The 27,863-nt window shown below is 40.0% G+C and overlaps 2 protein-coding genes and 1 long non-coding RNA gene across 5 annotated transcripts; 2 read left to right on the top strand and 1 right to left on the bottom strand.

The window, feature by feature from the left end:
- Positions 1-10,056: 10,056 nt before the first annotated feature.
- On the top strand, positions 10,057-14,374 carry baalcb (BAALC binder of MAP3K1 and KLF4 b). Its single transcript, XM_044048536.1, has 5 exons — positions 10,057-10,453; positions 10,985-11,160; positions 11,970-12,194; positions 13,233-13,432; positions 13,940-14,374. Exons 3-5 carry the CDS (start codon positions 12,011-12,013, stop codon positions 14,102-14,104), a joined length of 549 nt encoding a protein of 182 aa, XP_043904471.1. The 5' UTR covers positions 10,057-10,453; positions 10,985-11,160; positions 11,970-12,010; the 3' UTR covers positions 14,105-14,374.
- A 325-nt stretch (positions 14,375-14,699) lies between these two features.
- nme6 (NME/NM23 nucleoside diphosphate kinase 6) lies at positions 14,700-17,752 on the bottom strand. Of its 3 annotated transcripts, none has more exons than XM_044048533.1 (6): positions 17,539-17,752; positions 17,299-17,416; positions 16,828-16,930; positions 16,583-16,622; positions 15,405-15,565; positions 14,700-15,040 (listed from the first exon to the last, which is right to left on the bottom strand). In XM_044048533.1, the coding sequence occupies exons 2-6, from the start codon at positions 17,389-17,391 to the stop codon at positions 14,889-14,891; spliced, it is 549 nt and encodes a 182-aa protein (XP_043904468.1). In that variant the 5' UTR covers positions 17,392-17,416; positions 17,539-17,752; the 3' UTR covers positions 14,700-14,888. The 3 variants fall into 3 exon arrangements, with proteins under 3 accessions (XP_043904468.1, XP_043904467.1, XP_043904469.1); XM_044048532.1 differs by having other exon boundaries at positions 17,299-17,394; XM_044048534.1 differs by having other exon boundaries at positions 17,299-17,360.
- A 7,316-nt stretch (positions 17,753-25,068) lies between these two features.
- LOC122784199 lies at positions 25,069-27,490 on the top strand. The gene is made up of 2 exons (XR_006362150.1): positions 25,069-25,858; positions 27,063-27,490. It is a non-coding gene; the product is annotated as an uncharacterized LOC122784199 (long non-coding RNA).
- The last annotated feature ends 373 nt before the right edge of the window (positions 27,491-27,863 follow it).

Raw genomic sequence — 27,863 nt, 5'->3', positions numbered from 1 at the left:
GAGGTCTTGACCTGACCAGACACTCGGAAAACGGCATCATGCATCTGCGGTAATTAGCCGCCGAAACCTGTGGCTCTGCCGGGGGATCATAACGTTTCAGAGATCACTCATTTCATGCAGCATTGATTTCAAAGGCATCAGATGACGCACACAAGAAGATTTACTATACTGTACTTTCATTGAAATTCATCAGTGCACACAGGATATAAATTTGTCTTTTACAAAGATGTTCAGGAGTCATGACCAGATATGACTTAGTATTTGCTGATTGCAGTGGCAGGTGCCTCTCAAATCAGTTCTGCCAGGCCGCATTCAACATCTGCTTTACTGACTTGCTGAGTAAAGCACTGACTCTAATATCGCACCTAAGATTTCAAGGTCTCTGCTCGACATGGCATCCTCATTATTACCTTTTGTCTTTGCACGCGTGTGTCCTTGTAGCGCTCACATGTTTTTGGACTCATTGCCACGCCAGCAGACTTTGTCAAGTCCTGTTAAGTCTGAGAGACAGCTGCAGGAAGAAGCAAAGATCAGTGAGCTATTATTTTTGATGTGAACAAGCATGGCTCATCTCGTTTTGAAGTCTGTTGTTTTCAGCGACATGTAAATATTGTTTTTCGTGAGTAATCTTTTTGTGTGTGCTCCTCTCCAGATACACCTCTCAGTGCTTAGACAAGGCCAATATTTGCCAATCAATATTTTTGCCTGAAGGAAATTGCTTTTAGGGATGTCAACGGCTACAAACACTTGAGATTTTATGGAGATGAGTCTCACACAGGTATTAAACTTAAACATGACGGAATTAGTATTGTCATTGTGAGCATATTAGCATACTACAAACACCCCAAAGTTTGTTTTAAAGCAGTTGTATGCTTGTGCTTTATTCACTTTCTGCCAAAAAAACTATTTTAAATGATACACACTGGACTTTTACAGTAAGGTTGTAAATGTTATTTGTGCTCTGACCTATGCATACACTGAAATATACTATTATGTTATTTTGTGTAATTAATTATCCACTCCTATAATTATGTCGTTAAGCATCTGGCGTGCAGTTAATTGCAGCTGACTAATGTGTCAGGTTCAGTTCAGGTATTGCAATTAGCATCATTATTTAAATCAAGGCAGTGGTAGCTGACATTGGTGTGTGTGTGATGTTGTAAGCAGGTACAATCAGTGTAAACAGCCATGAAGAGGTGTCACACTTTGACATCGCAACTAGTTCTTATTTAAACAGGAGAAAACGTTTTAGGTGAAATTTTCAAGAATATTTTTATATATATGTATGTTTTGTGTTTTTCTGCTTCTAACCAAGAACACGCTGAAGGAGATTCTAATTTGTGAATTAAATAAAGTGGAAAGCCTATTAAATCAAACAATGGTGCTTCTGAAATTTAAAATGTGTCCTTGTGCGTGCCGCCGTCGCCCTGTGAGTCAATTACGTAAAAATGTAGCCCCTGGAGGAAGTGATGCACATACTAATACTCGCACTGTATTTATTTATGCGTATTTAGTAACCAAAAGATCCGTGTCCAGAATATAGTTCCCACATATGCAGCAACAGTGTCCCACTGCATCACTTTCTGCAACACATAGAGAAGTGTCACTTTTTTATTGCCCTTACAGTTTTACCCCAGCTGTGGTAATAAACCATCCCATACATCAGCTCAGGCTCTCATAGTTCTGACAAACATGTCTGTAGCCTCCTTCCTTCACTCTTTACCTCACTTATACTTGTTATCGTTTTCGATAACATTTTATTTTAAGAGGTCCACAAAAGTGTTAATAAAAGCATAATTAACACATTTATTATTACTTTTACCCTTACAGGCTTGTATTAGAAAAATGTATAGATATTATATACCTGTCATAAACATTAACATAATAATTTTGAATACTCTCACACAAGTATTAAACCTGAACCTCAGGGAATTAGAGTTGTAGACTTTATATAGATATTTAATTATCCCGATTTGTTTACTTTAATAGTCCAGTATGAAAGAATTAAGCCATGTTTCCACCGAGTGGAACGATTCGGTACAGCGCCCAGTGCCAACCATTCAATTCTTTGGAGGCCTTCCCTTGGGGTACCAGAGTAAAATGGTATTGCATTGTCAGGGTAGCTCCACCCACGACAGCCAGCTGATTAGGCGACAGAAAAACATTATTCCCTTGCGATCGGTGTAAACACAAGCCTGACTCAGAGCTTGATCATTCCGAACTGTACCATGAAGGAAACACAGCATTGGTGACCTCTCCCAGTTTAATCAGGGAACTACAGTGACCTTCACATACCAGAAAGGAGGTCAAAACTCTCTCTGTTGTTAATCTTCATTGGTTCATGCATCAGGTTTTATGTGGCCAGAGTCGTTCGTTTATGTGAGTTAGTCATCTTCAACTTTGAAATGAGAAATGCACATCTGTTTAAGCTCCGCTACAAACGTAGCAGTGCAAGATAAGCGGCCTCTGTAAAGTACTTTGGGCTAACACCATTACTCTTTACAGGCAGATGATGAACACACAGACACTTGATCCGATGGAGTCTGTGGATTCATTTTTTCCCACTGGCACAGAACATTACACATTAATGCCTTGCTTCGCTCTTGCTCACGCTAACTGTGCCCTGTCGCTGGCTGTGTGTAGATATTTAATAAGATAAGATATCAATGAGATACTGAGATGTTAGAAGTTTAAATCTTAAACATTAAAAGTATTCCCTTTTAATGCTTTTTTCACTCCATTAAATGAAGTGGAAGATTTCCATGCTTCATTTTGTGCATCAAAGAAGTGAATTGTCGCTTGTAATCTGTTGTTAGTTACATTATTATTGGGTAATAAAAGGAAACACCTACACTTTATGTAATGGTTATAATGATTTGCCTCCATTTTCACAGAATCAGGCACACTTGCGGACTTAAACCTGTCCTGTCTGTTTCAGTTGTGAGCAGCATTCATCAGACTATAAGCTGTGGACATTCCTGATTCCCATTACACTGAATCAGTAGTGTATGAAACAATCCCATCTGCTGCAACGCCTGGTCCCTTTTATTATTCCACACACTTGTGCTTCTGTAATGTGGATTCATTTTTATTAGTTTTTATTGATTCTGTATGAAATGGGTGTGCTGTTGGTAGACAGTTGCATCTCCAAAGGAAGTTTCAGGACTTAGTTTAAATTGATCTTCAAAAAAAGAAGTTCACAGATTAAAACGTATTATTTGAAATGGAGACATTTGTATGTGTTGTCACCTCGGGGATTACGCTCTCAGATGACTTGACATACGCAAGTGTTGTCTGATGGTTTCTCTGGCTCAGCAACAAATCATAGCTGTAACCTAGCAACACCATGGTTTCATTAGACTGAGTGAGCTATAGCTGGATGAAGATTCCTTAAGGAATAAAGGATTTAATTAAACTTTATTGTCGTGTAAATATAAAATGAAGTACTCGAAATATCTGTTAAAAAAGACACTTTCAAGCTATTGGCAATATATAAATAAATAGCAGCATATGGGACAGTGGATGAGTATGGTCATGCAGTTTCTTCACCAAACAAACCCTCTCATATTGCATATTCTAGTGTACCTGAATTTATTTTAAAGATGTATTTAGATGAATGAAAATTTACATGAATAAAATCATTCCCACATGCACTCATGGTTACTTCATGTTTTTGTGATAAAAGTAGCAGAATTTATCTAAATTACCGCTTTCATTGATCTCTCTGACTTTGTGTCCTATTTCCCCCCCCGGGAGGATATGAGCATCTTTCAAAGTGTGTTGAGCGATTAATTACCCAAATTATCTCAATGGCTCATTAGCGTCTAATGGCAGTTTACTCTGATAAGGCTCTTTTCAACCCGTGATAGGAATTATATACTGTCAAAGTGTCATTTGTGCTCTAAAATAACTGCAAATGAACTGGAGGAGGAACATTTAATGTAAACCAATGGGAGCACACAGTGCTGTGTGTTGAATGTGTGCTGATCAGCATTTGTTTCACACTTTGCATGCAAGTCGTAGAAGCATTTTGCTTTTTGTTTATCTCATTAGACATGTAAGTTACCTCTGCCACGCAGGTTATGTTTTTATTGTCAATTTGTAGAATCTAAAAATGTACTGCACTGATTTTTTTTAAGGGGTGGAACATGACCCAGATTCGGAGCGGATCCATATAAACAGTTTCACTCAGGACAAACTGTTTCTAAGATTATCATTTGATATACTTGGTTTTTGATACAAATTTATAGCAAAAAAAACCCTCAGGCACAGGTTTTCACTAATACAGGTCTGAAACATAAAGTAAGATCAACATGACATTTACTGAACAATTTCATGTTCCTACTTGGACTTGTTTTTCCATTTAGCCATGACTTGAGTTTTAGTGCCACTCAGGAACCATTTAAATTGTTATTCGCAAGCACATAATAGCAAACGGCAAGATTTTACCTATTGATTTAGGTGTTTCTGTGACTCTTCAGATAGATATTGTGTAATATAACAGGGTGATTGCCATGGCATTTGTAGCATGTATTAAACCTCTACATGGAAAAAGTCCCTTTAATTTAGGTGCACAGTGTTGACTCAGTCTGTGTCATTCATTGTATTAAAAGCCCTAAGACACTCATTACATTTTAGCCTCCAAATCAATATGTCGTTAATGCTTTGTGCAAGCCTGGGTTGAATATGCTTCATCTGAATGTCCTTTCTCGGAATTAAATGCAGGAAATTGCCCTATGTTTATCTTAACAAGTGGTATCAAATGCACCTATGAAATGTGAACTATTTCTACAAATTAGATCAAAACATGTTTGTGCATTCTGTGTCTCCCACAGTGACCTATTACACTGGCTGCTGTGCAAAGGTTGCCAATGGCGGAGGAGAGTAAAGCCACACTAAACAAAATAATATGATATGAGGTCATTTTTAGTGTAAGCGCTTATTTTTGCACTTATCGAGAAAAGGTCACACATGGCTGGAAGGAGGCGAGAGTGCACTTCAACTGCAGAGCACTATAACATCTCACACCAGGGAAATGTCATCCGAAAGTATATATTATTTACTTTATTGGCAGTTTACGTGGGAAATGTGCAACAACAGGTTCAACATTATATCTCACACTCAAATGTATCACTTTTGTTGGCACATTTATAGCATTTGTGCTTGATTATACATCTATCATAAAGAGGCCATTGACTTGATCGTTGTGGCAGTGGATTTCAAACTGTGCAGTTTATATCACATTCAACAGCGTGTTCTTCTCTAAAATAACCATCAGTCAAGTGACATATATGCCTGTCCAACTGTTAGAAACATCTCTTGAGGAAGTTGCAGCCAAGCAGAAGGAAACTAAATCATTACAAATTAAAAGCTCCTTTTAAAGCTCGTATAAATATAACATCTACTTCTGGATGTGATGCCAATGTCATACTTTTGAAATCATACAAGTTGGTCCAGCCCTGGGATGATGCTGTGGAGGAGGCCTATGAGCACGACGTACACAGATCTGTCAGCTGACGCCAAACAACAAGGCTGCAAAGCCAGGGTTTGTCCAGTCAAAGTTTTGTGCAGAGGCATTGTGGGCAACCATCTGGCTGCTTAAGGAGTTGGGAATAAGAGGTCAAGCCCAACGGCGAACGATGGCAAGTCGGTGGCATTGGATCAAGAGGAAAGACCACTCATGGGTAGAAGGGGTGGAAGCCAAGGGGGGCACACTTGGGCTGCCAGGTGTCGCCAATGAACCCTCTTGAGGTGTTGTGGGCCTCTCATCGAAACACCAGGGAAGGAGGGTGCCCACCAAAAAACCCAATTCCCCCCATGACCAGTCATGGATTAGGAAAAGCAAAGACTAAGGGATTGTATCATCTAGTCCTACACAAACTGAACTACTTGAGCTCCATCAGCGTGTCTCATGATCATTTCCCTAAAACTAAGAGTCCCCAAGAAAATCCATGCATACTAATCTTCCTGACTAATGCCCATTCTGGAATGTACTTTGCCTTTGATGGGATTAGAGTTGTGTGTTTAGCAGGATGAAATGAGTGACGCAAATAAAGTGAAAAAGCTGCATTTATAGGCCAGCCTCCTCCAGAATTGAAAAGACAGAAATATTAATTGAGGCCAGGGGAGGGGCTGAAGATTGATTTAAAGCACCTCCACTGATAACGAATGACACAAAAGCAAATTACATGAATCAGTCTTAGAGGCGGATTTTGTTGTGTTGGCAATATTAATCACCTTTACGTCAAACATGACTTTTTTTGCAGCCTCCTCATGTAACGAGATGAGATTAAAGGCTGTTTCATCGGTGATGAAATACGTGAATTTATATGTTCTAAAATTAAAGCTTTTTAACAGGAAGGACGATAAATGCTCTATTAATGATGCTGTGCTGTGCAGTTTCCATTTCCAACTTCCATTAGAGTTGATTCATCCCACTTTTTATAGAAACATGTAATGTTGCTGCAAGCAGATTTGCTCATAATTTCAACAAATTGTACCATCAAAGCTCTTTCAAAGTGTTTTTCTTAAGTGGGTGATCTGCTAAAACAGCAAAATAAACTGAAAATCTTTAAAAAAAATTGTCATGCTCACTGAATGACCACATGTTTCTTAGCCTCTCCTCTTGTTCCCCTGTATTAACAATAGTAATAAAACCCATGCACACCTGATTAACATTTTCACCTCATCTTAGCCCCACTTGCTTTATTCCAGTAGTCATTGGTCCTCTCCACTTGAACACTTATCACTAATAAAATGGTGTCATGTTAGCAAAGACCATGATGGATTGAAAGACCACAACCTCTGGAGCTTTCTCTGGCACATGTCCACATGAGAGGAGGAGACTGCCGCTGCCAGTTCGATGAGCGAGAGCCGTGTCTCTGCCAGAAAAATGGCCCAAGATGTGATTAATGCTCCTGAACCACAACCTACAGGCAAAGCCCAATCTGGATAAGCTGCTCGTGGAACCCCCTCGCTGCTTCCATAGCAACAATTTGCTGATGAAATCTGGACAAGTGAATATGATGATATCTCATTAGCATTTACAGAATGTTTCAAGGTTTCTGCAAGACTGTTTTAATGATAGAACCCAGGTGGCGCTCAAGCTCCTGCCCATTTTCCCTTTCATGCTGTGTTCACATCGAGCGAGATTTGTCGCAAGAGCTGGCCGCAAGTGGCCATATTTTTGAAGTAACAGACATTTCTTTTCACCATCAACCAAAGCATTGTTGCACTCTCTGTTGTGGAAACATCTGCAGAGAAGAAACCGCCATTTTGTGTCGTCTCACAACACCAACTCCAATCATGTTTACCACGCCGCTTGGCCCGGCCGACATGAGTGTCTTGTCTGTGCATTGATTTTGTATGTAAACTTGTTGTCCGACAAATTTGTGCCGCGTCTGGTGCGAACACAACATAAGGGCCATGTTGAGAGAGCAATGTGTAATAATTCCTCTATATTGTATTATGTTGTACCTTCTGTCATGTTTAATATGGTAGTTTTGCACGAGTGTCTTTGTATTAAAATAGATAATAGTAGATATGAAGTACACAATTTGGTATAGCAAAGTTTTATTAATTTATTTATTAATTATGAAGAAAAAAAAGCCCCTGCCCCCTAAAATGTCTGGGCATACTATGGTTCTTTATGTGCTTTGTGTTTGTTTTGGTAACTTTGTCAAAGCTGACTTTAGTTACCTAATCTACACGTTTCGCTTAATCACATACATTTAGCTTTAGAACACTAACTTTTAACTGTAGTTGTCACACTACTTAACAGGTAAGAAATGGATAGCATAACCAGTGAACTCACATGACAACTATTCCCTGTTCTGAGCCCAAAGCATCCTAATAATTTTTCTGGGGTTGTAACTCTCTGAAATTCCAGTGAAGGTTTGGATTTGACTCATTCTCTTTCCCAGCCTGTCAGAATCTGCCTGAAATTAGTCCTTTTTACTCTCGCAAAACTTTATTATCTGCTATCAAGCATAACCAGCTGTTGAAAACGAAACATGGTCCTCATCTTGAGCATAAATAAAAACCTGTCTGACATAAATATGCAGAAAGCAATAGACTGCGTATAGAGTGACACTGACTATGTTGAATAATGTGATTTTTGTCACACTGGGAGGCACCACAGATGGTAAAAAATAATGAAATCACCCCGTCTGAACCATTGTTGATGTGATTAGTATTGATCGACAACCCACTGACCAAATTATTGTCTGATTTGTGATCGCTGCAATCATTTTTACATGCAAGTTGTCTTTTCATTCAACCAAATTTGAAACCTATAATTTGATATACACTGTAACTTGCACCCTGTGTTGTAAAAAATACTATTAATACAATGTTTGTGTAAAACTTTCATATGGCATGAGTCATGATTCAGAGATGTATTTGACTTGTCTGAGAGAAAACTGAATATATGACAGAAAAGTAACCATTGCTAATGGATTCACACACAATAAACTGGAAACAACAATTACATTTTTTTAATATTTCAACAATATTCATCTGTATTTGCAGATTACGCCTCCTGAGAGTTCATCCATGACAGTGCAGTGTTGCCACATTAATCGCCAGGTTAATGGGAAGACAGGCCTATTGACCAGCAGTCCAATAGGACAGCGGGGCAGGACATACAAATCAAAGCTGCCTGGCCTCATATTGACCTGACTGTCCGCAGAACACGAGATTCATTATCTGGGTGCTGGGCAAAGGAGGCGAGGGCTGATTGCAGGAAGTCACAGGGACATGATTCAGCTCAGACCCTCATAGAAATAATGGCCGACCATTCAACGGGTGAATGGCAACAGTAAAGCAACATTGAGAGATAAAAGGGCTGCATTTTTACTTTTCAGCTGTCTGCTGATCAGTTTGTACAAAGGCAGATTTTGTTTTATTGTCTTTTCTTCTCTGTTACAGTGTCCATTATTGAACACTGTTGTAATTTAATACAATGAGTTTACACAGGGATAATTGTTGAAGCAGCAGGAAGCCCTGTTTTGTGCATGAAGTCAATTCTTTGACATTTGGAAGGCCTCAAACAAACACTTGTTAACTTTCTCGTGTTTTGTAAACTGCAGTACATTATAAGTGTTTTTCTAGATGGCTGTATGGCAGGAGCAAATGGGCAGAGCTTCCTCATTAGTGAATTGATCTTACAGTTTTTTGTAATGTAGTTTATTGGCAGCTAATGAGTCAGAAACGCTCTCATTCAGAGCACATCTATTTGGAAACAAATGCAGCCAAGTCAGTAAAGCAGGAAGAAAGAGACTTTGTATGTATATATATATATATATATATACATATATATATGTACATACATGTACATACATATATATACCACATGTATATGCTCATGACATTTTCTTGTGTTACCAGCTCTGACAGAGTGTCACTGAAAGCTCAGACATTAAACTGGATGTCTCTGTTGAATGAGCAGACACTTGGGATTCTTTGATTTACTTAGCTGCACGTTTTCGTTTCCCTGAGAGTTGTATCAAGACGTTCGTCAAGCAAACAACCACAATCAGTTTGCATACATTTTCCTATATGTTTAAGATTATGGGAACCTCTGCCCATCTGGTTCTTGGAGGACAGATGTGGTCTGTGACTGTCCCCTTGTGGACAGAGCAGTGAACACCTTATTGATACTGTTGGTTTTTTAAGGGGCCTCTGCTGCTGTTGGCCCACATACACTAATTAGGCACCACATTAAAACGTTGACTATTTGTTTTACTGTTATGACAGAATGAGGAACAGTACATCCACAGTTTGTTTTGGAAAAATTTGAACCACTAATTATGTGTCTTCAAGCATATTTTATAGTCATATGTTGATGGACTTGCTGAAGGAAAACATATATAATTTTATGTCTCTCAGTTCTGTGGTCTTTGGTATTTTGAATGAAACGATATTTTTGTGGCTTAATTCTTGTACATGTGATTGTAATGATTGTAAAGGCATTTTTTTCAGCAGCCATTTTGAACAAGAAATAGTAGAACAAACGCAGGTGTTACTAATGACGTTAATTAAGGGTCCCCTCCATTTTGGTGTAAGGGTTCACCCCAATCTTCAATTTGTTTGTTTGTTTCTTAATATTACATCCATATTTCCTGTTTTTTAAAACGTATTCAATATAGAGACTGATGAATAATTATATATGGTCATCACAACATTGGTAAAACAACAACTTTAAGGACTTTTGTCCGGTATTACACATTTGCAGCGTATACAGCACACGGTGAGTGACACGCACACAGCTGTACCTACTCTTTAACGTCGTCATTACAATGGGAGGAAGGCTGAATGAATGAATGAAGAGCCGGACAGCGTCGCGAACAGCAGCCACAGTGGTTCTGGAGGAGTGTCGATAATCACAAATATGGTAGGCTGGTGTGTCTGTCAGACAACACGGAGGAGCAGCAGCAGCGAGTTTCCATGATCAGTAAGTATCTTAACATTAATGCCATCATCATCATGTGAGACTGTGCTTTCTGTGCATTATACAGCGTCGTTCCGTACGCGATTGCACCCTCGACTGCTTTGTTTTTGTTGGTGTCATAAACCGTCAGTAATGATTATTTGTCCTGATAAACACCGGCCTGCTGCGATGCTTTAGCGTGCGGAGTCCATTAATCGTCCTGGGGGAAAGAACGACATGATTGAACCAGCGCAGTAGTATTTATCGATCATTAATCATCTCGGCTCATTCTTCGAAACAGTTCTAAAGCTCATCTGCGGTCAATTTAAGGTAAATCCTGCTGTTCTCCGGGCTCAAAGCACAGTCGCCAGTCAATACATCTGCTCCCTGCAACTGTCATTCGACAGGGATTTACAGTACTGTTGAAGTAGATCGATGGAATACAGTGCATTTGCAATTCTTATCGTACATGTACAGTATGTCTGCAAGTAATCACATCTATACTTGACTCATCTCTCCTTCCTTCCATCTCTCTTTCACCCTCTTTCCCTCCAGGTGCCTGCATGTTCTCATGATCATCAGGCTCCCATGGTCTCTTTGACCTGATGGTCAGTCAGCCAGGGGCTGCCACTTTTCAAATTCTCATCGAGACATGTGAACGTGAGGGGAAGTGGATCCATCTCAGCAATTGGAGACCACTCATCAGTCGTATGAAGGCTGTGTGCTGCGCTGTAAGTGAATGTATTGAATTATGAGTGTTTTTCCTTCAACTGATGCATCAACCATATCCAATGTCTTAAACTTGCGGCTTCAATTTATGCCATGTGGCCCTCCAATCAGTATCAACTCATAATGTTATTACTGAATTTCATTATTATGATGTTTTTATCATTTAAAGCTCATATTGCCCACCCCTATTGCTTTTTCCCGAAAAGTCAGACTATTTTTCACTTGACCCCGACTGACCAGACTAAAGGGTCATTTTAGATTGAGACTCCTGCCAGATAGATAGAGATTTAAGATTTAAAAGTTAGTTATATTTTGTTTGAGCTTCCTCTGTTTAAAAAGTTTTTTTTTTTCCTGTACTTTAGAAACAATACAGTACAAGATGGCTGCCTTCGTAAAGCAAGGCCCTTGTACACAAATGTTTATTTATTTACAGTAATTTTACACTTATACAAACATACATATGGATATAAAAAAGAGTTGCTACTATGATCCCTATAATTAGTCTCATTATGTTTATTAATATAATCTCTATTATTATGAATAGTCTTATGTGGAGCTTGCATGGTGTGAGGCAGTCCCACACCCCCTGCTTTGTTCTGCTCCAGGTTTCTTCCTTTTCCTCCCTCCTGCCGCTAAGTGATGCTCATCAGAGAAAATTGGGTTTCTCTAAATTAAGAGTGCAGTCTCGATCTGCTGTCTTTGGCAAGTCCCCTGATATAACTATTTATATTAATTTACTTGCTGCAACTCTTATTATGATACTGATAATTCATCTCCAGTGTAATTCAGTTTTTCTTTTCTTCTCCTGAAGGAAAGTGTTGCTGGGAAGTGAAGGATCCTGCAGGCAGAGCCATGGGCTGTGGGGGGAGCAGGACCGATGCTCTGGAGCCTCGCTACCTGGAGAGCTGGACTAAAGAGACAGAGTCGACATGGCTGACCAGCACAGACACTGACATCCCCCTGTCGTCCATCCAGAGCATCCCCTCTGAGACCTCGGAGGCCGGCTGCTTCACTTCTGAGAAAACAATCAGCCCTGGTAGGAACAATGAATATCGGTTGAGTGGATAGCGAATGAATACTTAATTAATCTTCTCACAGCAACAGGCGGAAATTTAAGTGCTGAACAGATAAAAACCTTTGTGATTGTCACTTCATAAGATTCATGGATGGATGGATGGATGAATCGTCTCATTGCGATTAAAATCCGGTCAAAAATAGAAAGCAACACGGTGACCTTTGTGCTCTACCCAAAGATTGAGTGTGACATTTGTGAAACATGTTCCCTGAACACAGTTTTTCTTCTGTGCAGTCAGTCACTCAGAAATTGGTGGTTCTTTTGTGTGTGTTAATTTGTCTTTTCCATTGAATTGCGTGTGGACTTTCTTTGAAGCCAGCAGGAGATGAATCACTAAATGGGCATAATAGGTTACATCAAAAGCCAGAGTGCTCAAACAGGCCCTGGCTCTCTTGGCAACAGACGGAGCTGTGAGTGAATGCTGGCCCGAGGAGCCTTGATGTAATTGTGGAGATGAATTACAGCATCAGTCTGAGCAGATAAAAACAGATTCAGAAGCACCTGGTTACCTCGAAGATTATCTCAAACAGTGGCTCCACACTATGGATTAATTTAAAGCATGAGCATCACTCAGATTACATTGTTTGTTTGTGATTAATGCGTTTTAACTTTTGTTGTATGCCAACATCCAGTGCACTCAATAACACTTCAGTGTGATGTTGTTAGCGCTGGACTCACCCTCTTAATTAATAACAATTATTTATTTATCCATAGCCTCCATGAATGCACTGTGCTCTGTATTGTTCTTATGCAAAGGGTTTATTATGATTCTGTCTTTATATCCATATCCCTTTTGTTTTTTGCATGTTCATAGCATTTAAAAAAAAAAAGGGCATGTGATCGAGTGTGGTGCATGTCTCCTTTTGACAAGGTTGTCAAAGAATTCTTACTCAGGTGTGAAAAGGACCGGCAAATGCATGATGAGTTCATTAGTTGAAGTGACGACCAGCTGCTCAATAGGGTCATTAAAATGAGCTCAAATCTCAGGTTCTGTCTCAGTTCCAGATCTCTTTGAGGACGCGCTCCCTCCTCCTGCTCAGGCATATCTGAAGGTCTGCTCAGCCGTGTCTGAAGCCAGTCTGAGTGACGTGAATCCCAGCAGTCCTGCGGCCATACTCGCCTCTCCGCCCAAAGAGGAGGCGTTGCCTTCATCTGGCACCACGGTGCAGCGCCGAAGTGTCCTACACACCGAAGAGATTGTGAGTCTCTCCCTGGATGTTTTTCTCATTTTATCAAATACTCAAATAGTCCAAGGTAAATCTTCAGCGCTTTTGTTTTGTCCTGCTTGTTGGTTACATAACTCAAATTACTACTGGGTTTTGGGCCAGGCTAAAAAGGAAAGCAAAAACCTGCAGCAAGCAAAGGCTACTCCAGTGTGCTTTGTATTTAATTTTGACATTATTTTTCACTGATATATCACAAGGGAATATCAATTACATCTGAAAATAGGGCCAAAAGTGGAACCTTAGAGGCCATAAAAAGAGCATCCCCCTTAATTCATGAACAAAGGTGAGACGCAACTTTTTTAATAAAATACATTTTTTTTTTTGTTTCTTTTTATTTTTTTTTTAAAAAAAGCAAGTATTGTACATTTGCTGCTTCTGCCTGTGAATAATTTTCTGGGCCATTTGTGATTTTCATGTCACAACATGCATTTTCTTGTATGTTTACCATTGACTATCGTCCATTCTTCCATTCATCCACAGACAAAATGGCAGGACAGTCGTATGTCCACCAAGCAGGTGACCATCACAGTGACACAGAGCATCCACCAGGTGGACAAGAACGGCAAGGTGAAGAAGTCCCTCACCACCTACGAGGTGATGAAACCTGTGGAGAGCCTAAAGCAGGTGACCACACAAAACACTTGACTTACAGGTGGAGACTGGAAGAAGCCAAATAAAAAGAAAAATGATGACTGTGAAATAAATGAACTGATGTGACGCTTCAATGTCTGAAGGCTGAGGACGCACAAGGAGGACGTATGAGACTCTGAAAGGATTATTTTCTTGAAATATTGTTGACCAAGGTTATATTGCAGTTAACCATGAGATAATTTTTGTAATGCCTGTTAACAGACTTTCACTGTACTCATGAGTGTGGTTTGATTAAGTAAAAGTTACACAAGAATTCTTACTGAATCGCAGCCCGTTTTGAAAATTAGAAATCGCTCTTAGGCACTTTCAAATCAATACAATCTTAATTGTATTTGATAATACATTTGTGTAAATGCACACATATTATTTAAGATTTCTGAATATTCACATGGCTTAAATATTTTACAGTTTGGCCATTTGACACTGAATCACAGCACATAACTCTGCTGCTGCTGCTGCGCTACGATCTGTACAGCTCAGGTAACTGAAAACTGATCATGACGACTGCCTGGACAGGAATTTGTGATGATAATGAAAAAAAGTGTCAGACTTTCTTATCTAGTTGTTTGTGTTTTCTAATGACAATAAAGACAATAAATACGTCCTTTATTTTAAATTAGTTGCAGTACATGCATTATAGGAAGGAAAACCAGACATACATATTGGCACTTTGAGGAACCATGGTGAACAAACGCTTCTATCACCTGCTGAAACGTTTCTGCTGTGTTGATGAGTGGCTGTGGCTGCCGCAGCAGCAGCAGCAGCAGCAGCTCTGGGATCAGCTTTGTACTAAAAGCGTGTGGATTTGTTTTTGTTGGTCAAACTGTAACTGTCCAGATCTGAACAATGGCTCCTCTTTCTTCATCCACTCTTCCACAGAGAAGTCTGGGAAAAAGAAACTGATTTCTCTTTGTGCCGACTCAACAGAATCTGGAGAAATATACACAAAAAAAGAAGTGCAGTAAAAATTAGGAGAAGGTTGAAAAATGCTTTCATAAACTACACTCTTTGCATGAGTTCTCAAGGGTCTTTTAAGTGACCCTTAAGAACTTGTGCAATTTAAGTCAGTGGGAATTTACAACAGCTATTGTTCAAATATTTCCTGTTGCAACATCTAAAGGATAAAATTGAATAGAATAATTGTGTTATCAGTGTAAATCTACACATTTACATACACCTAATGACAAAGCAAGGCCCAATTTAATAGCCCATGTGATGATGCATTTTAAACTTATTTTCCAGGAAGTGAAAACACAGAGTTATACATATTTTTCAAAAACATGACGTTTCCTACCTGAACCGTGAGTCGTGTTCCGTGTGTCTGTGAGTCCATACTGGGCCCTGATGGAGGCGGGGGACGTGAATCTGGCTCTGAACACTTTGGTGGGTCCCATCAGTTCTCTCCAGTGAAGTATTCCGTCCTCTCTGGCTAAAATGTACGCACGCATTGGACCACTGGGGCAAAGAGATCAGCAGCAGCGTGAGTGGTCAGTTTACAGTTGCAAACACAAAAATAAATACTGTACACTTGTGATAAAAGAACAATATTTTTTTCTGACATGTATTTTAACTTTTTAAATGAGTCAAAATGTAGGTGTTACATGTCCCTTCTGCTAACAAACCAGCAGGGGTCACCATTATGGTTTGGCTTCAACCTTTGTGAGCTGTCATGTCAACATAGAGCAGCAATGATGAATCAGTTATTGATGTATAACTATTCTTACACTATTTTTCTGCTGTCTTTGCTCCTCTACAGCAAAGAAAATCAAAACAATTGATCAAAAACCTTTTGAGGAATTTGACATTGTATAGACCAACAACCACTCAACAAAGAAAATCGTCATTAGTTTCAGCCCTTATGTCATACTGTATGTTCCATATCTTATTTGGCTCCAGCTTCCTTCATGTCCAATTGTTCATAGGTCGTCCTAAATCGTAGTCCAATCTATTCACACCAGAACCTCTGGATAGCTCAGATATTAATACACATCTGACACACACAGACTGATAGAACAATGATCAGCTTTGGCAAAACATCAAAATCCATCTTTTTCAATAACACCTCCAGCACTCAGAGGAGCGGCTGCTGTAGCAAAAAATATGTGACACAATGTGATTAAAAGCACCTTTTGCAGTCCAGCAGGTGTTCGCTGCATGAAGAGCTACTGAGACGAGGCTTCACACTGATTCTCAGACATTTGCTCCATGGATGGTGCACTAAATATAGCACTTGTGTCATAATAGAAACTCCTGCTGTGCACTTTTGACAAAATGATTTACTGGCATCTGGCTGAGCATGAAAGGAGGGCTTTGTCCATGCTGACTGAGTGATTTATATGCAATGGAAATGTTCCCGTTATTCCATTTTGAACACATCAAACAGAAAATCACAATCATCCAAACTTTTATATGTGAATAACCGAGGATTTCATAATTTCAGATTTGTACATAATGGCAGTGTGTCAAGCTTACCTTGACATGAACTCAACAAGTCTTTGATAGAAGAATCGCCCTAGGGAGCAAAATAAGAGGGTTTACATCTATTTCTTCAAAACCAAAACATTTTTATCATGAAAAATGGTTTATTCACTGTGTAAAAGTCTTAGTCTAGTCAGCTGTTGACTCATTTATTTACTTATACTGAATCACTGTGAAGCAAAACTTTCTTAACTTTACCATTACTGATCATGGATTTGTTTGATTTGTTTAATTCACACCTGAATGTTCGGAGTAAAACCTCTCCGAGTCCTTTCTGCTCCACACGAGATCTTTGCATCTCACAATGACAAAGTTGTTCTCCAGGATTCTTTGATGAAGAGCCTGAAGGAAGAAAAACAAACTTTGACCTTGTTGTTTCAGACTGTAGTTGATGACACCAAGTAAACAACTGTGTATCTAATAATGTGTTTTGTGTTACAATTAGGGTTCTTCCAGAGAGCTTAAAGTTAAAGGGGCAGAATTGAAATAACATGACACCATCTGATGGTGAGAGCAGAGTCAACAAAAAAGCCACATTATTGATTGGGTTTAACGGTTTTGAAAGAAAAATTAATTTAATTCACAGTATAAGTCTAAAGGCATTGCTTAATAAGGTGCACAGAATTCTCTTTTTAGACCAGTACTTTTATTTGTACCGAAGTAAAATTTTAACAAAATAGTAGTACTTTAACTCGAGGAACAAAACTGACCTCTAACATCAGAGGATGAGCTACAGCGTCAGGTTTAATGGCCGCCAGGGTGAGCTGCAGCACTTTGGACAGACGAGCAGCTGTCAGTAACATTATCTACAGAGAAAAACAACAGACACTACAATTCTGTCAACATGGAAAGAACCATTGCAACACTTTTTTATATACTCGCTTGGTTTATAAACCTTAGCTTTGTTAAATAAATAAATATTCTATATTTATATGAATTTCATTACCCACCTCTGTTCCGTCTGTTTTCCAAAATAAAGGTCAGGTTAGATCAGAAAACAGCGACATACACGTCACCGAAGACAAAAATATAACTTATTTCAATACGACACTGTTCCGCAAGTTGTAGCTGTTTTAATGTCCTACATTTAAAAATAATACATATTGAAGTACATTTGACGTTAAGACGTAGCAGAATGATTCGGGCAGTCCGTTCGTAAATACTGCCCCCAGAAACCGAGACAGGCAGCACATTATGTTCCCACCTAAAAGCGGGTTTTTTTCATTCGGTTTTGTTAGCATTTTAAAATTAATTTGTTCACTTTAGGGCTGCAACTAACGATTATTTATCAAAATCGATGAATCTGTCGATTACTTTCTCGAGTACTTGTTTGGTCTATACAATGTCAGCAAACGTTGAAAACCGTTGATCAGTGTTTCACAAACCTGGAAATTAGTATGTTCTCAAATGTCCTGTTTTAACAACAAACCAAAATGATTTGGTTTTAATTATTTATTCTTCTGCATGGAAAAAAGAAACCAGAAAATATTGACATTTTAAAATGCTTGAAAAAAGAAGAAGCAGAAAGCTTGTTTTAATTATTTACACACACACACGCACACAGTCAAACCTAACCATTAATAATATTTGCCCTAGTCTAATCTGTAATGGGAAAAATATGTTGAAAAGCACCCTTATGTTTTGTTGCTCTACTGTTTTGCCTATTTCCTTCCTTTCTGTCATTTCATTGTTAATGTTATTGTTTTTAATTACTTTGTATATCTTATTGTCTTGTTTGAATGCAGACTCAGGGAATAACTTTAAAAGAGGGTCAGTTCTCTGTCTAAACAAATACCCATATTTAGTAAAATCTAGTCTTACTCCTATAGCTATTTTTTCATAGTTTATCCACACAAATGACTGAAATCAACTAAATGTCATCACATTCTTTATGCAGTTAGGAGGGCTTGATCATTTACCACCGATTTAACTTTATGAATGTATATATATGTAGTTGTTGAGCCACAAGATGCTGCCGAATCAGCTTTACTGGCCAAGTATGAGTGCGCACATACAAGGAATTTAGCTAAGGTTTTTCCATTTCAGTGTATATTTAAACATACATAGACATAGAGACGACAACAGCAACAAAAGACAAATAAGGTAACCATGAAGTTTAACAATGTACAGAAATGTTAAATAAGAATGGTGCAGTAGATGGTTTGGTATGTACTGTACTGTCCAAACTGAATGCATATGACATTATGAATGCATATTATGTGCACAGATATGTATACACACATATCTTCACATACATACATATAATATGCACACACATATATGTGTGTTCCATACATACATAAAAAAGTTGGGAAAGTGAGATATAGCAGAGACAGGATTTTTTTGTCAGTGGAATTCCATCAATGTGGGACATCAGATGTACAGAATGAGTTATAAACACAGAGTGCATTCCAGCAACACAAAATGGCCACACCCTCCAAGAGAGGAGACTGTGTGTGTGTGTGTGTGTATGCGTGTGTATGCGTGTGTATGTGTGTGTTTAACATATAGTTTGACATTCAGAACGAGAGAGAATAGGAGGGATGAGGGGGTGCTTGTCCCACGTCGTTTTCTCCCACCTGCCCATGTCATGTGACTCTGGGTGACACCACAGCTGTTACCTCCCATGAGGGGAGTGGAGAGGGTGAGGTGGGGTGTTGGGTGGGCACATTTTTGAGGCTGTGGCATTTAAAATGTATAAAGTATAAACTGCCTTGTGACGTGATTTATTTTAACGTTCTTGAACACAGTCTTTATTCACCTCACTGGTTGGGGAGGAGTACAAAAAGTAATGTTTTTCATTTATTATTAAAGTTGCAGCTTGTACTCAGTCAGCAGCCACAGACTGCTTCATAAAACAAATAACTTACATAGGCACATTAGTTTAAATGATAAAAACTGGTCACGTTAATGTAAAGTACACTGAAAATAGAAAATGCTGGACAAACTTTAAAAAATACTTGTCATTCAAACTAAATTTAGCAAGTTGTCGAACATTATCTTAATATAACAGGTTAACTTTAGTTTGAATGAACTTGAGTTGTTTGAGTGTTACATATTTAAGCTTTTTTTCTTGTTAATCTTGTTTTTTTAACTGTATTATCAGCAAAATTCAACCAGTGATGATCAAACACATTTTGGACAGCTGTTAGGAAATAAGGAGGGAGAAGGAGTTTGGATGACAAGGTATAACCTGTGACTTCAGAAAACGTCAGAAAATGTTGGTCATTGTTTTTCAAACCTGGAAATTACAACGTTTTCAAATGTATTGCTTTGTCCACAAACCAAAATGACTCTTGACTCTGTGACTTTTAATGATTTCTTTGTTACATGGAGCAAAGAAACCGGAAAATATTCACATTTCAGAAGCTGTAAAACCAGAAAACATGCCATACATCAAAGTGGTAGACTATTACTTTAGAGTAATTGTGTCAGCCCTAATGCTTATAGGTAATAATAATAAATGAATAATCCTGATATCTACCTCATGAAGCATTTAAAGCAGGAATATTTCTATCGTCTTCATCTCTTCATCTTAGATGTTTCTAAATATTACACAGAAGTGTTTCCTTAAAAGAGGTTTATGATGGGTTGAGCAGACACATGGAACAGAACAGAGACCACCTGACTTTCCTCAGCTGGGCGGCTGATTCAGCTTGATCCCCTCTGCCGGCCATAAACCCCCTTCTCTGTTTTATCTGTGTGTCACTGCTGCTGCTGCTGCTGCTGCTGTTGCTGCTGCCGCCTCTCCTGCTGCAGTTGTCATTCCCTTTTGGTCAGAGTCGGGCAGCTGACTGACGACCCCCACAGGCTTTTTTAGAGTGTCTATGGGCTGCTCCACATTCATTCCTTCCAGGGGCCACAGTAAAGACTTGTGTAACAATAATGCTCCACAGCAGCAGGGCAAAGATTCTCATGTGATGCCAGACGGCAATATTTTGACGATCATGGGTGAAGCTGTGGCTCTGTCTTGTTGAAATGTGTCAGAAATGAGCTGGACTATTCAAATGGCAACCACATGTGGCCCATAACCAACTTCATAGTGGCCCAGCCTGTGGTTCCACCAGAGAAACACTTTTCACTGTCCCTCAAAGATTCCTTCACCAATCCCTACAGTAGTCTGTAAATTTGTCATCATAACTGAGTTTGATGTACATGTCTGAGACTCAACTGTTGGTGTCATAAAAAAATGTTCACTGTAAATCTAATGAAATATAATTAATTTGAACAGATCTTTTCAGCACATTCATTTTACTGCTTTTACTTTATTAGTGTACTACATTTTTCTTTACATGTGACATGTAAATAAACTTGATTTACCGCGGCACTTGAAACCTCCTCTCACAGTCGTATGAAAAACATAAAATCAGGTTCGACCTGTACACTGCTGCACACTGATTTATTGTTATTGCAGCTCACCTGTTCACCCGGTCAGAAACCAAGTGACCGTTATAACGGGGTCATTAAGGGCGACAAAGGCCCCTGCTTCAACACCCGCCAGCCTTTTATGTCTTAATTGTTTGACTGGTGAGAAAAGACAGTGACGTGTTTCCTGTTTTATCACCTTTGTGGCGTTGGTGACAGTTCACAGACTAATGGGAGGGGCAACTTTACCAAAGATGAAACATAATGGAATCAGACGTGAATGCCTTTTTTTTTTACTGTCAATTCAGAATTAAAAGAATAAGACTTTGCTTTGAACCCAGCTCTAACTGATCATCTTAAATGTCTTGAAATGATTCAGTTTTAATGAAATATCTGTTCTATGGAGCAAAGAAACTAGAAAATATTCACATGTTAGAAGCTGAAAGATCAGAAGGCTTCTTTTGATTATTGAAAAAAAAAAACACTGAAACTAATTCTGAAAATAGTTGATGATTCATTTAGTAATGATATTTGCATTTGCATTTCTTATTAATTCTCCTGCACTTTCACTAAACAACTTATCCAGTCTGTGATAGAAATCACAGACGCTCTGTTAACAACATTTTTATGAAGCTCATTTATTTTTACATCACCCACAATGTAAATATTACAGGCCATGTTGCACAAAATAGTTTTATTTTGTTGTTGTTTTGTCATGATCAGTAGTTTTCCTATCACCTATAGATATTTTTTATCCGTTAAACTTTGCTGTCATTACTCTTTTATATCTCTTTTGTTGCAGTTGTTGTATTATAGACTATGATGAGACGTAATTCTGTTTATATCATTCTGTCTTTAATGAATTTTCTATTTCCTTATATATGTTTATGTTCTTTTCTTGTTCTTATTAGTAGTAGTAGTAGTAGTATTCTACTACTACGACTAATTCAACAAAGGGCATGTCTAGTTTTGTTTTTACAATCTTTTAAAAAGACAAAAGACTAAATAATACAGTAAATTAATTGTTTCTTCAGTATGTGCATCTACTTCCTTTATCTACATCTACTCTGTTTTAACTCAATACAAAGATGGTCAAATCAAAACTAAACAGGCTCTTTGTTGAATTAGAAAAAAATAATGTCCACATTTTATTCATGGACAAAAACTGTATACATTTTTACTAATATTCCTTATCATTAAATCTGTTGTTGTTGCACTAATTCATTCGCTGAACTCAAAGCATCTGTCAGGATCCCTCTGTCCCCTCTGTGAGTCACGGGAGTGAGTCGCCTTCACCTTTCCATCACCTGTTCTCTCTTTTAGCCTAAATGCTGGTGACCTTTCCCCTTTCTGCTCCGCTGCGCCACCACACAGGAGCAGGCGCGTTGCAACAGCTGTGTCAACCTCCATCGCCACACAACTGTTGTGCCCAGGGAAGGACACACAGGGTATCATGTAATGAGTCATCAACGTGCTACAGAAGATCTGTTCTAACTTTGCTGGGATCAAGCTGCTCACTTTTACTTCTTCAGTTGTGTTATAGCGGCTGTTCTTCCTTTATGACATTAGAGATGTCACTGTTACGTAGTTGTTCTTCTGCTCTTGGCTCCATATTTAGCTCATCCTTTTGGATTTTGTTGTTTATCTGTGACACATTTTCCACATGATATTTGTGTGTATGATCACATTCTCTGGCATGTGCCAGCACATCTTGCAGTCATGTATGTAAATGCACAAGCATGTGTCCACCGGCTGCCTTAAAACTGTGAGTAAACTTGACCAAACGCATTGTTTCAACGAAGGCGGTGTGATCATTTGCTATTAAACTTGCTATATCTTGTCAAAGCGACCATACACTGTACAAAATTCACAATTAGCAAAACAAGTGTCACTTAAACTTCTGAAAATTTAATAACTTAACGGAGGTTTCATATTTGACTGTGTTCTAGCAGAGATCAATGGTGCGTTCATCAACACGGCGCGTTTACAGTGAAAGGTTGCAGGGTGTTTCCTCCAATGTTCCAGGTTTAATTGACGATGTTGTCCCATGTGCAGGACTTGGCTCTGGTGTCAGCTGCCAGTTTATTTATACCAGTCAATATCCATACTATCCTCTGCTCGGCCGAAGAAAGTGCTCACGCTTCAGTCAGTCGCTAACCTCTATCTGCTGTCCTGAGGGAAATGACCTCCTTCTTCCTTCTGCTAATAAAAAGTGTGATGTGACATTGGCACCGGAGCAGACGGGTTATGACAGAGGGGGAACAAAGTGATTAGCAAACGGGGGCCCTAGTATGTGAGCACAGGTTAAAAATAACCTTGTTGACTCAGTTTGTAGATAGCACGCAACCCGGGCCGTGGAGTTCCTGTGCTGTCATCCGCTCATTTCGGCTCAATTCTTCTTGAAAACGACTCCGTTGGGTTTTGTCGAGGAGTGAAAACCCTGTTCACCTTGAAGCATTTTGAGCAGCAGGTTCTGACAGTTAAAAACCAAATCCCCAGATGACACACACAAAGAAGAATCATAGAGTAAGACGAGATCTTTCGCATGATGCATGACCCATGATGAAAGAGAGGCAGAAGCTTAGATGGGGCACTTTGGCTGATGTGTGTGTTGGCGGCCGAGGGCGGCGTGTGACAATCATCAGCTGTCCTGTTGTTCAGAGGGACCGCAGGATATGATTTGCGTCTTAACCATTGTGTCCGGTGCAAGTGACCAAGAATCCGCTCTGCCACAAAAGTCTCCTGATATTTCCAGCGCACAGATATAACTGGCAAGGCCGTGCGTGCATAGATGACATTAGTGGAAATGTTGCATTTGTTGTACTGGCTGGCGCAGCGCCATGGGAAATATCGAACAACTGTCCAATTTAGACAACATCCTGTGGCAGAAAGAAAAACGGGAGCTACAAAGATGGGATGGGGTTGCTATTTGTGGACGGCGAGTGCCTCGAAAATAGCGAGAGCGTTGGGTTTCAATGTAAGCCCTTCGCTCTGAGCTCGAGCTTTCTGTGAATGAGGCCTGGGTTCCGATCGCACCCAACCCCAGCGCTGATTTTAGAACACAGGTGTTGACCTTAGTGGAGCAGCTTGTGCTTGCGGCAGAGGAAAATGAACCCCTCAGCTCGGCCCATTTGCCTCTACGGTATATACTGGTCGTCGCACATGTATGCTTTGGAAACACATCTTACATGTAATCAGACAATCACATGGTAGCAGCTGAGTCTACTGAAGAACAAACTGAGCATCAGAATGAAAAGAGTCGTGATTTGTGTACGTCTTTCAATGTTGCCAGACAAAAAACTGCTGAACTATCGGGACTTTTTAATCAGAGTATGAGTCTGAAAAAGAGCAAATATCCAGTGAGCAGCAGATTTCTGGACAAAAATGCCTTGTTGACGCCAGAGGTCAGAAGAGATTGACCAATCATGAAAGGGCAACAATAAGTTGCAAGAAATACCCTACATACTTTATTAGTTATCATTTGTGCCTTGAGTGTAGAACATTCATATATTTATTGGATGAATCGCTTAAAAATGTTGTATGTTTCATTTTCTCTTTCCAGCAAAAGTAGCCAATGATTACATTCTGAGCATCATGAAGGAGAGATGGTTTTGTGTTATTTTGTTTATTTATTTTGGTGCCACAAACACCCACACACCTCACTTACACTCCTCACATCATCATCCATCGTCTGCTGTTAGATTTCAGTGTTTCGGAGCGTAACCGCGCCGTGATTGTAGAGCGATTCTTTCTCATTCGCTGTCACGTCACATGAATTCGTCCTGAAAAGTGCTTCCCCGCGACAGTGAGTGTCACTTTTTCCGACACTGTAAATGATACAATGAAAGGAAAGTGAAGCCCAGGATCCAAACTGGGATGAAACTCAACCTTGGCTTCAGCTGTGACTCGTGGCGGGGCAGTAACTGCTGTTCTCACTGTAAACCCCCACCCCCCCAAAAAAGAACAATAAAACACACCCATCATGCAGTTGCTTGCTTGTTTCTCTGTATCCCTCTCTTTCTGCCCTCTTTTTTTTTTTCTCCAAAAAGGAGCCATTGACATTCGGTATAAAATGGAGGCAGGGTGGGGTGTTGGAGTTGGGGGGGGCTGCAGAGAGTATAACGGCAGGGGTGTAGGGTGTCTCGAGCCCAGTGTGAACAGCTGAGAGGTGTGATTTCACAGGCTGGCTCCCCCCTGTCAGGGCCCTGATTGGGCCGGACAGGAGGCGCAGGAGAGGCCCGGGCTTCTAAAGGACACCAACAGGTGGGAGGCCGCTTTGGAGGGGGGCACTCCGGGGCGGGATAGAAAAGGCCGATCTGCATGGCCTGTTGTGGGCACAATCCACTGGCCAGAAACGGAGGAGGATGGTTGATGGCAGGGGAACTGAGGTGAAGAAAAGGGCAGGGTGAGGTTGGGGGAATGGGTCTCAGGGAAGTCGAGGGTCAGTCTGAGATAAGTTTGGGGTTTGGTGGGTTGGTAGGCCAGCTCCAGGTCAGTTTAATGTTGCTCGTGAGCAAATATTTTAGGGTTTTCTCTGGATTTGAGGCCTAAATTGCAGCCGTGTGTGAGTAAACTCAGGTGTCAAACCGGCTGTTAGATGTTTTCTCTCAGTGTTGTTTTACGACAACAGTGCACACACTCTGACGGAGGCCCGGCGCCTCCGTCAGGTAAAAGGAATGCTGAGGTGTGACACAGGAAAGAATCAACAAATTTGGATGCGCTCGTCTTTTCTTTATGGCCATTTGGTTTTGACACGGCAGAGGTCAGATTTATCAGGGGGAGTCACCACCACCAGATAGACACTTAAATGTGTAGGAGAGACTGTCAGAAACCTCAGTGTGGCCTCAGACCTTGACTCACCACAAGAAAAAACCTGAAGAGGAGACACAACAGGGCTCAGTGAAGGTGAGTCAAACACGAGTCAGCTTTATTTGAAATATGTGCCTTTATTGTCTCATTTTTTTCTCCCTCAAATGTATTTACAAAGGATGTTTGTGTGCAGTCGTTGGGGTTAACATGACTTGGCATGACATGATGTTCAGGAAATAACACAGACTGTGACCTTTGTCTGCTGGGAGTCAGTATTTGCCTCTCCCTCCAGAGTTATTTAGACTCACTTAATCATCCTCATCCGTCAGAGAGCTGCATTGTTTATGGCAGCATTCATATTACACTTCCTAATCCTTATTGTTAGAAATAAACAATGCTATGACTATTGTTTTTTTTTTTGCTACTATCAGAAGACAACAAGAGGGAAAACCGGTGTGTATGTGCTAATATCTATATTTTATTTAAACTTATTTTTGAATTTGAGGCACAGATGATCGGCGCCACCGTCACGTGTTCCCTCAGCCCCATCCCTCTTCCCCACTTCCCCTCTTTCTGTCACAGTTAACCATTGTTGAGCTGCTTGTTCCCGCTCCTCTGCATCTGTGGCTATGAAAGGGTGCTTTGTGTCCAAGCAACAGCGAATCCAGTTGTTGCCCCTTGTGAGAACATGCTTCCTTATATCCCCATATTAATACACCACTTATGGAATGTAAGGAAGTGTGTGGTTACGAGGGGTTACCCCACGAGAGGACGCGAACGTCAACCGCCATGTGGGGAGAAGAAGAAACACTTTCATTATCTGTTATAAGAAATGATGTGTGTATTTTTCTTTGTTTTATGATTGAGCGGAGTGTGTGTGTGTGTGTGTGTGTGTGTGTGTGTGTCAGAGTAAGGCAACAGGTGAAAGGCCTCTTCCCTCTCCCTCAGCTCAGGCACGTGTGCAGTTAACATTACTCCTTGAGCCGCTGATCAGGTCTCAGGGACTTCTTGAAAAATTCCTGCCCTGCCCCAACTGCTGACAGTCAAGCAGGATTGACAGGCCACAGCTGTCACCCATTATAGCAACCACAGGACTTTCAAAAAAGGCGGAGGGGAGGGTTTGGAGGGAGGGCAGCGATGTCACTTATGATGAGGGTTCACTACTGTAGGCTGGGAGGAAAGAGGCCAATGTCTCTGGCTGTCAGGCTTCTAAATCTGAATGTTCTGCTTGGTAACATGTGGGTTACATCATCACAGTCTCTTAAATAATGTCCTCACTGTCTTTCTCTCTGTGTTTCAGGTAAGGCCGAGGAGGACGTGACAGCGCGATGATGCCCACCTCCCATTTCCCTTCTCTGTTCTTTTTCTATGCCCTCACGCTCTCTGTAAACATCCCGCACCTCCGCCCCCCTTGCTCTCTGTCTATTGCTCTGCCTCTTGCAGCTGAAGCAACACACCTTGCTGTGGCTGGTCAAACGGAACCAAGTCAGGTGTTTCTGTGAGGTTTGGTCCCCTTCAACCAGCTACTGCGTCGTGAATTCAGTCAGCAGACACCGGTGTGGAATCAAAGAGGCAGTGGCGTTGTTGTGTAATGCTGCATAGTCTGGAGGTGATAGTCAGATAGCAGATTGTGTGTATTTCTATAAGTGGCTTAAGTCTGTGTTTGTTTCCTGTGTGGCATTGTGAGCTTGAATAAAAGTATTTATAAATAAAAGATTACTGACGAAATACAGTGTATTCAAACGTCTTCATATTGTGCAAAGACTGTGCAGTGAGTGATTGTTACAATCTGGATGAATGTACATAGCAGACAATGTAACTTCACTTCAAGGGAAAAAAGGTAATTATGATATTTAATAGCTAGTGATTAAAAAGATTTACAGAACACAATTAAAACCTCAACAAACAAGACATGGAGAATCAAAGTCAGAGTCCAATTCATTCTGCAAAAATATGATGCTGTCAATAACATACTCCAGGTTTTAGACTATAAAAACCCCAGATCTTATTCAGGATTATCTAATTTATTTTGCATCCCCAATCCTCAAAAATACCTTTTAAGTAATAAACTATAATTTATGGAATTTAACTGCACTATATA

The sequence above is a fragment of the Solea senegalensis genome, linkage group LG17 (assembly GCF_019176455.1).
Source record: "Solea senegalensis isolate Sse05_10M linkage group LG17, IFAPA_SoseM_1, whole genome shotgun sequence".
In the NCBI taxonomy this organism is placed as follows: Eukaryota; Metazoa; Chordata; class Actinopteri; order Pleuronectiformes; family Soleidae; genus Solea; species Solea senegalensis.
Note: the sequence above shows the minus strand (reverse complement) of the source record. Positions and strands in the feature narration are given on the sequence as shown.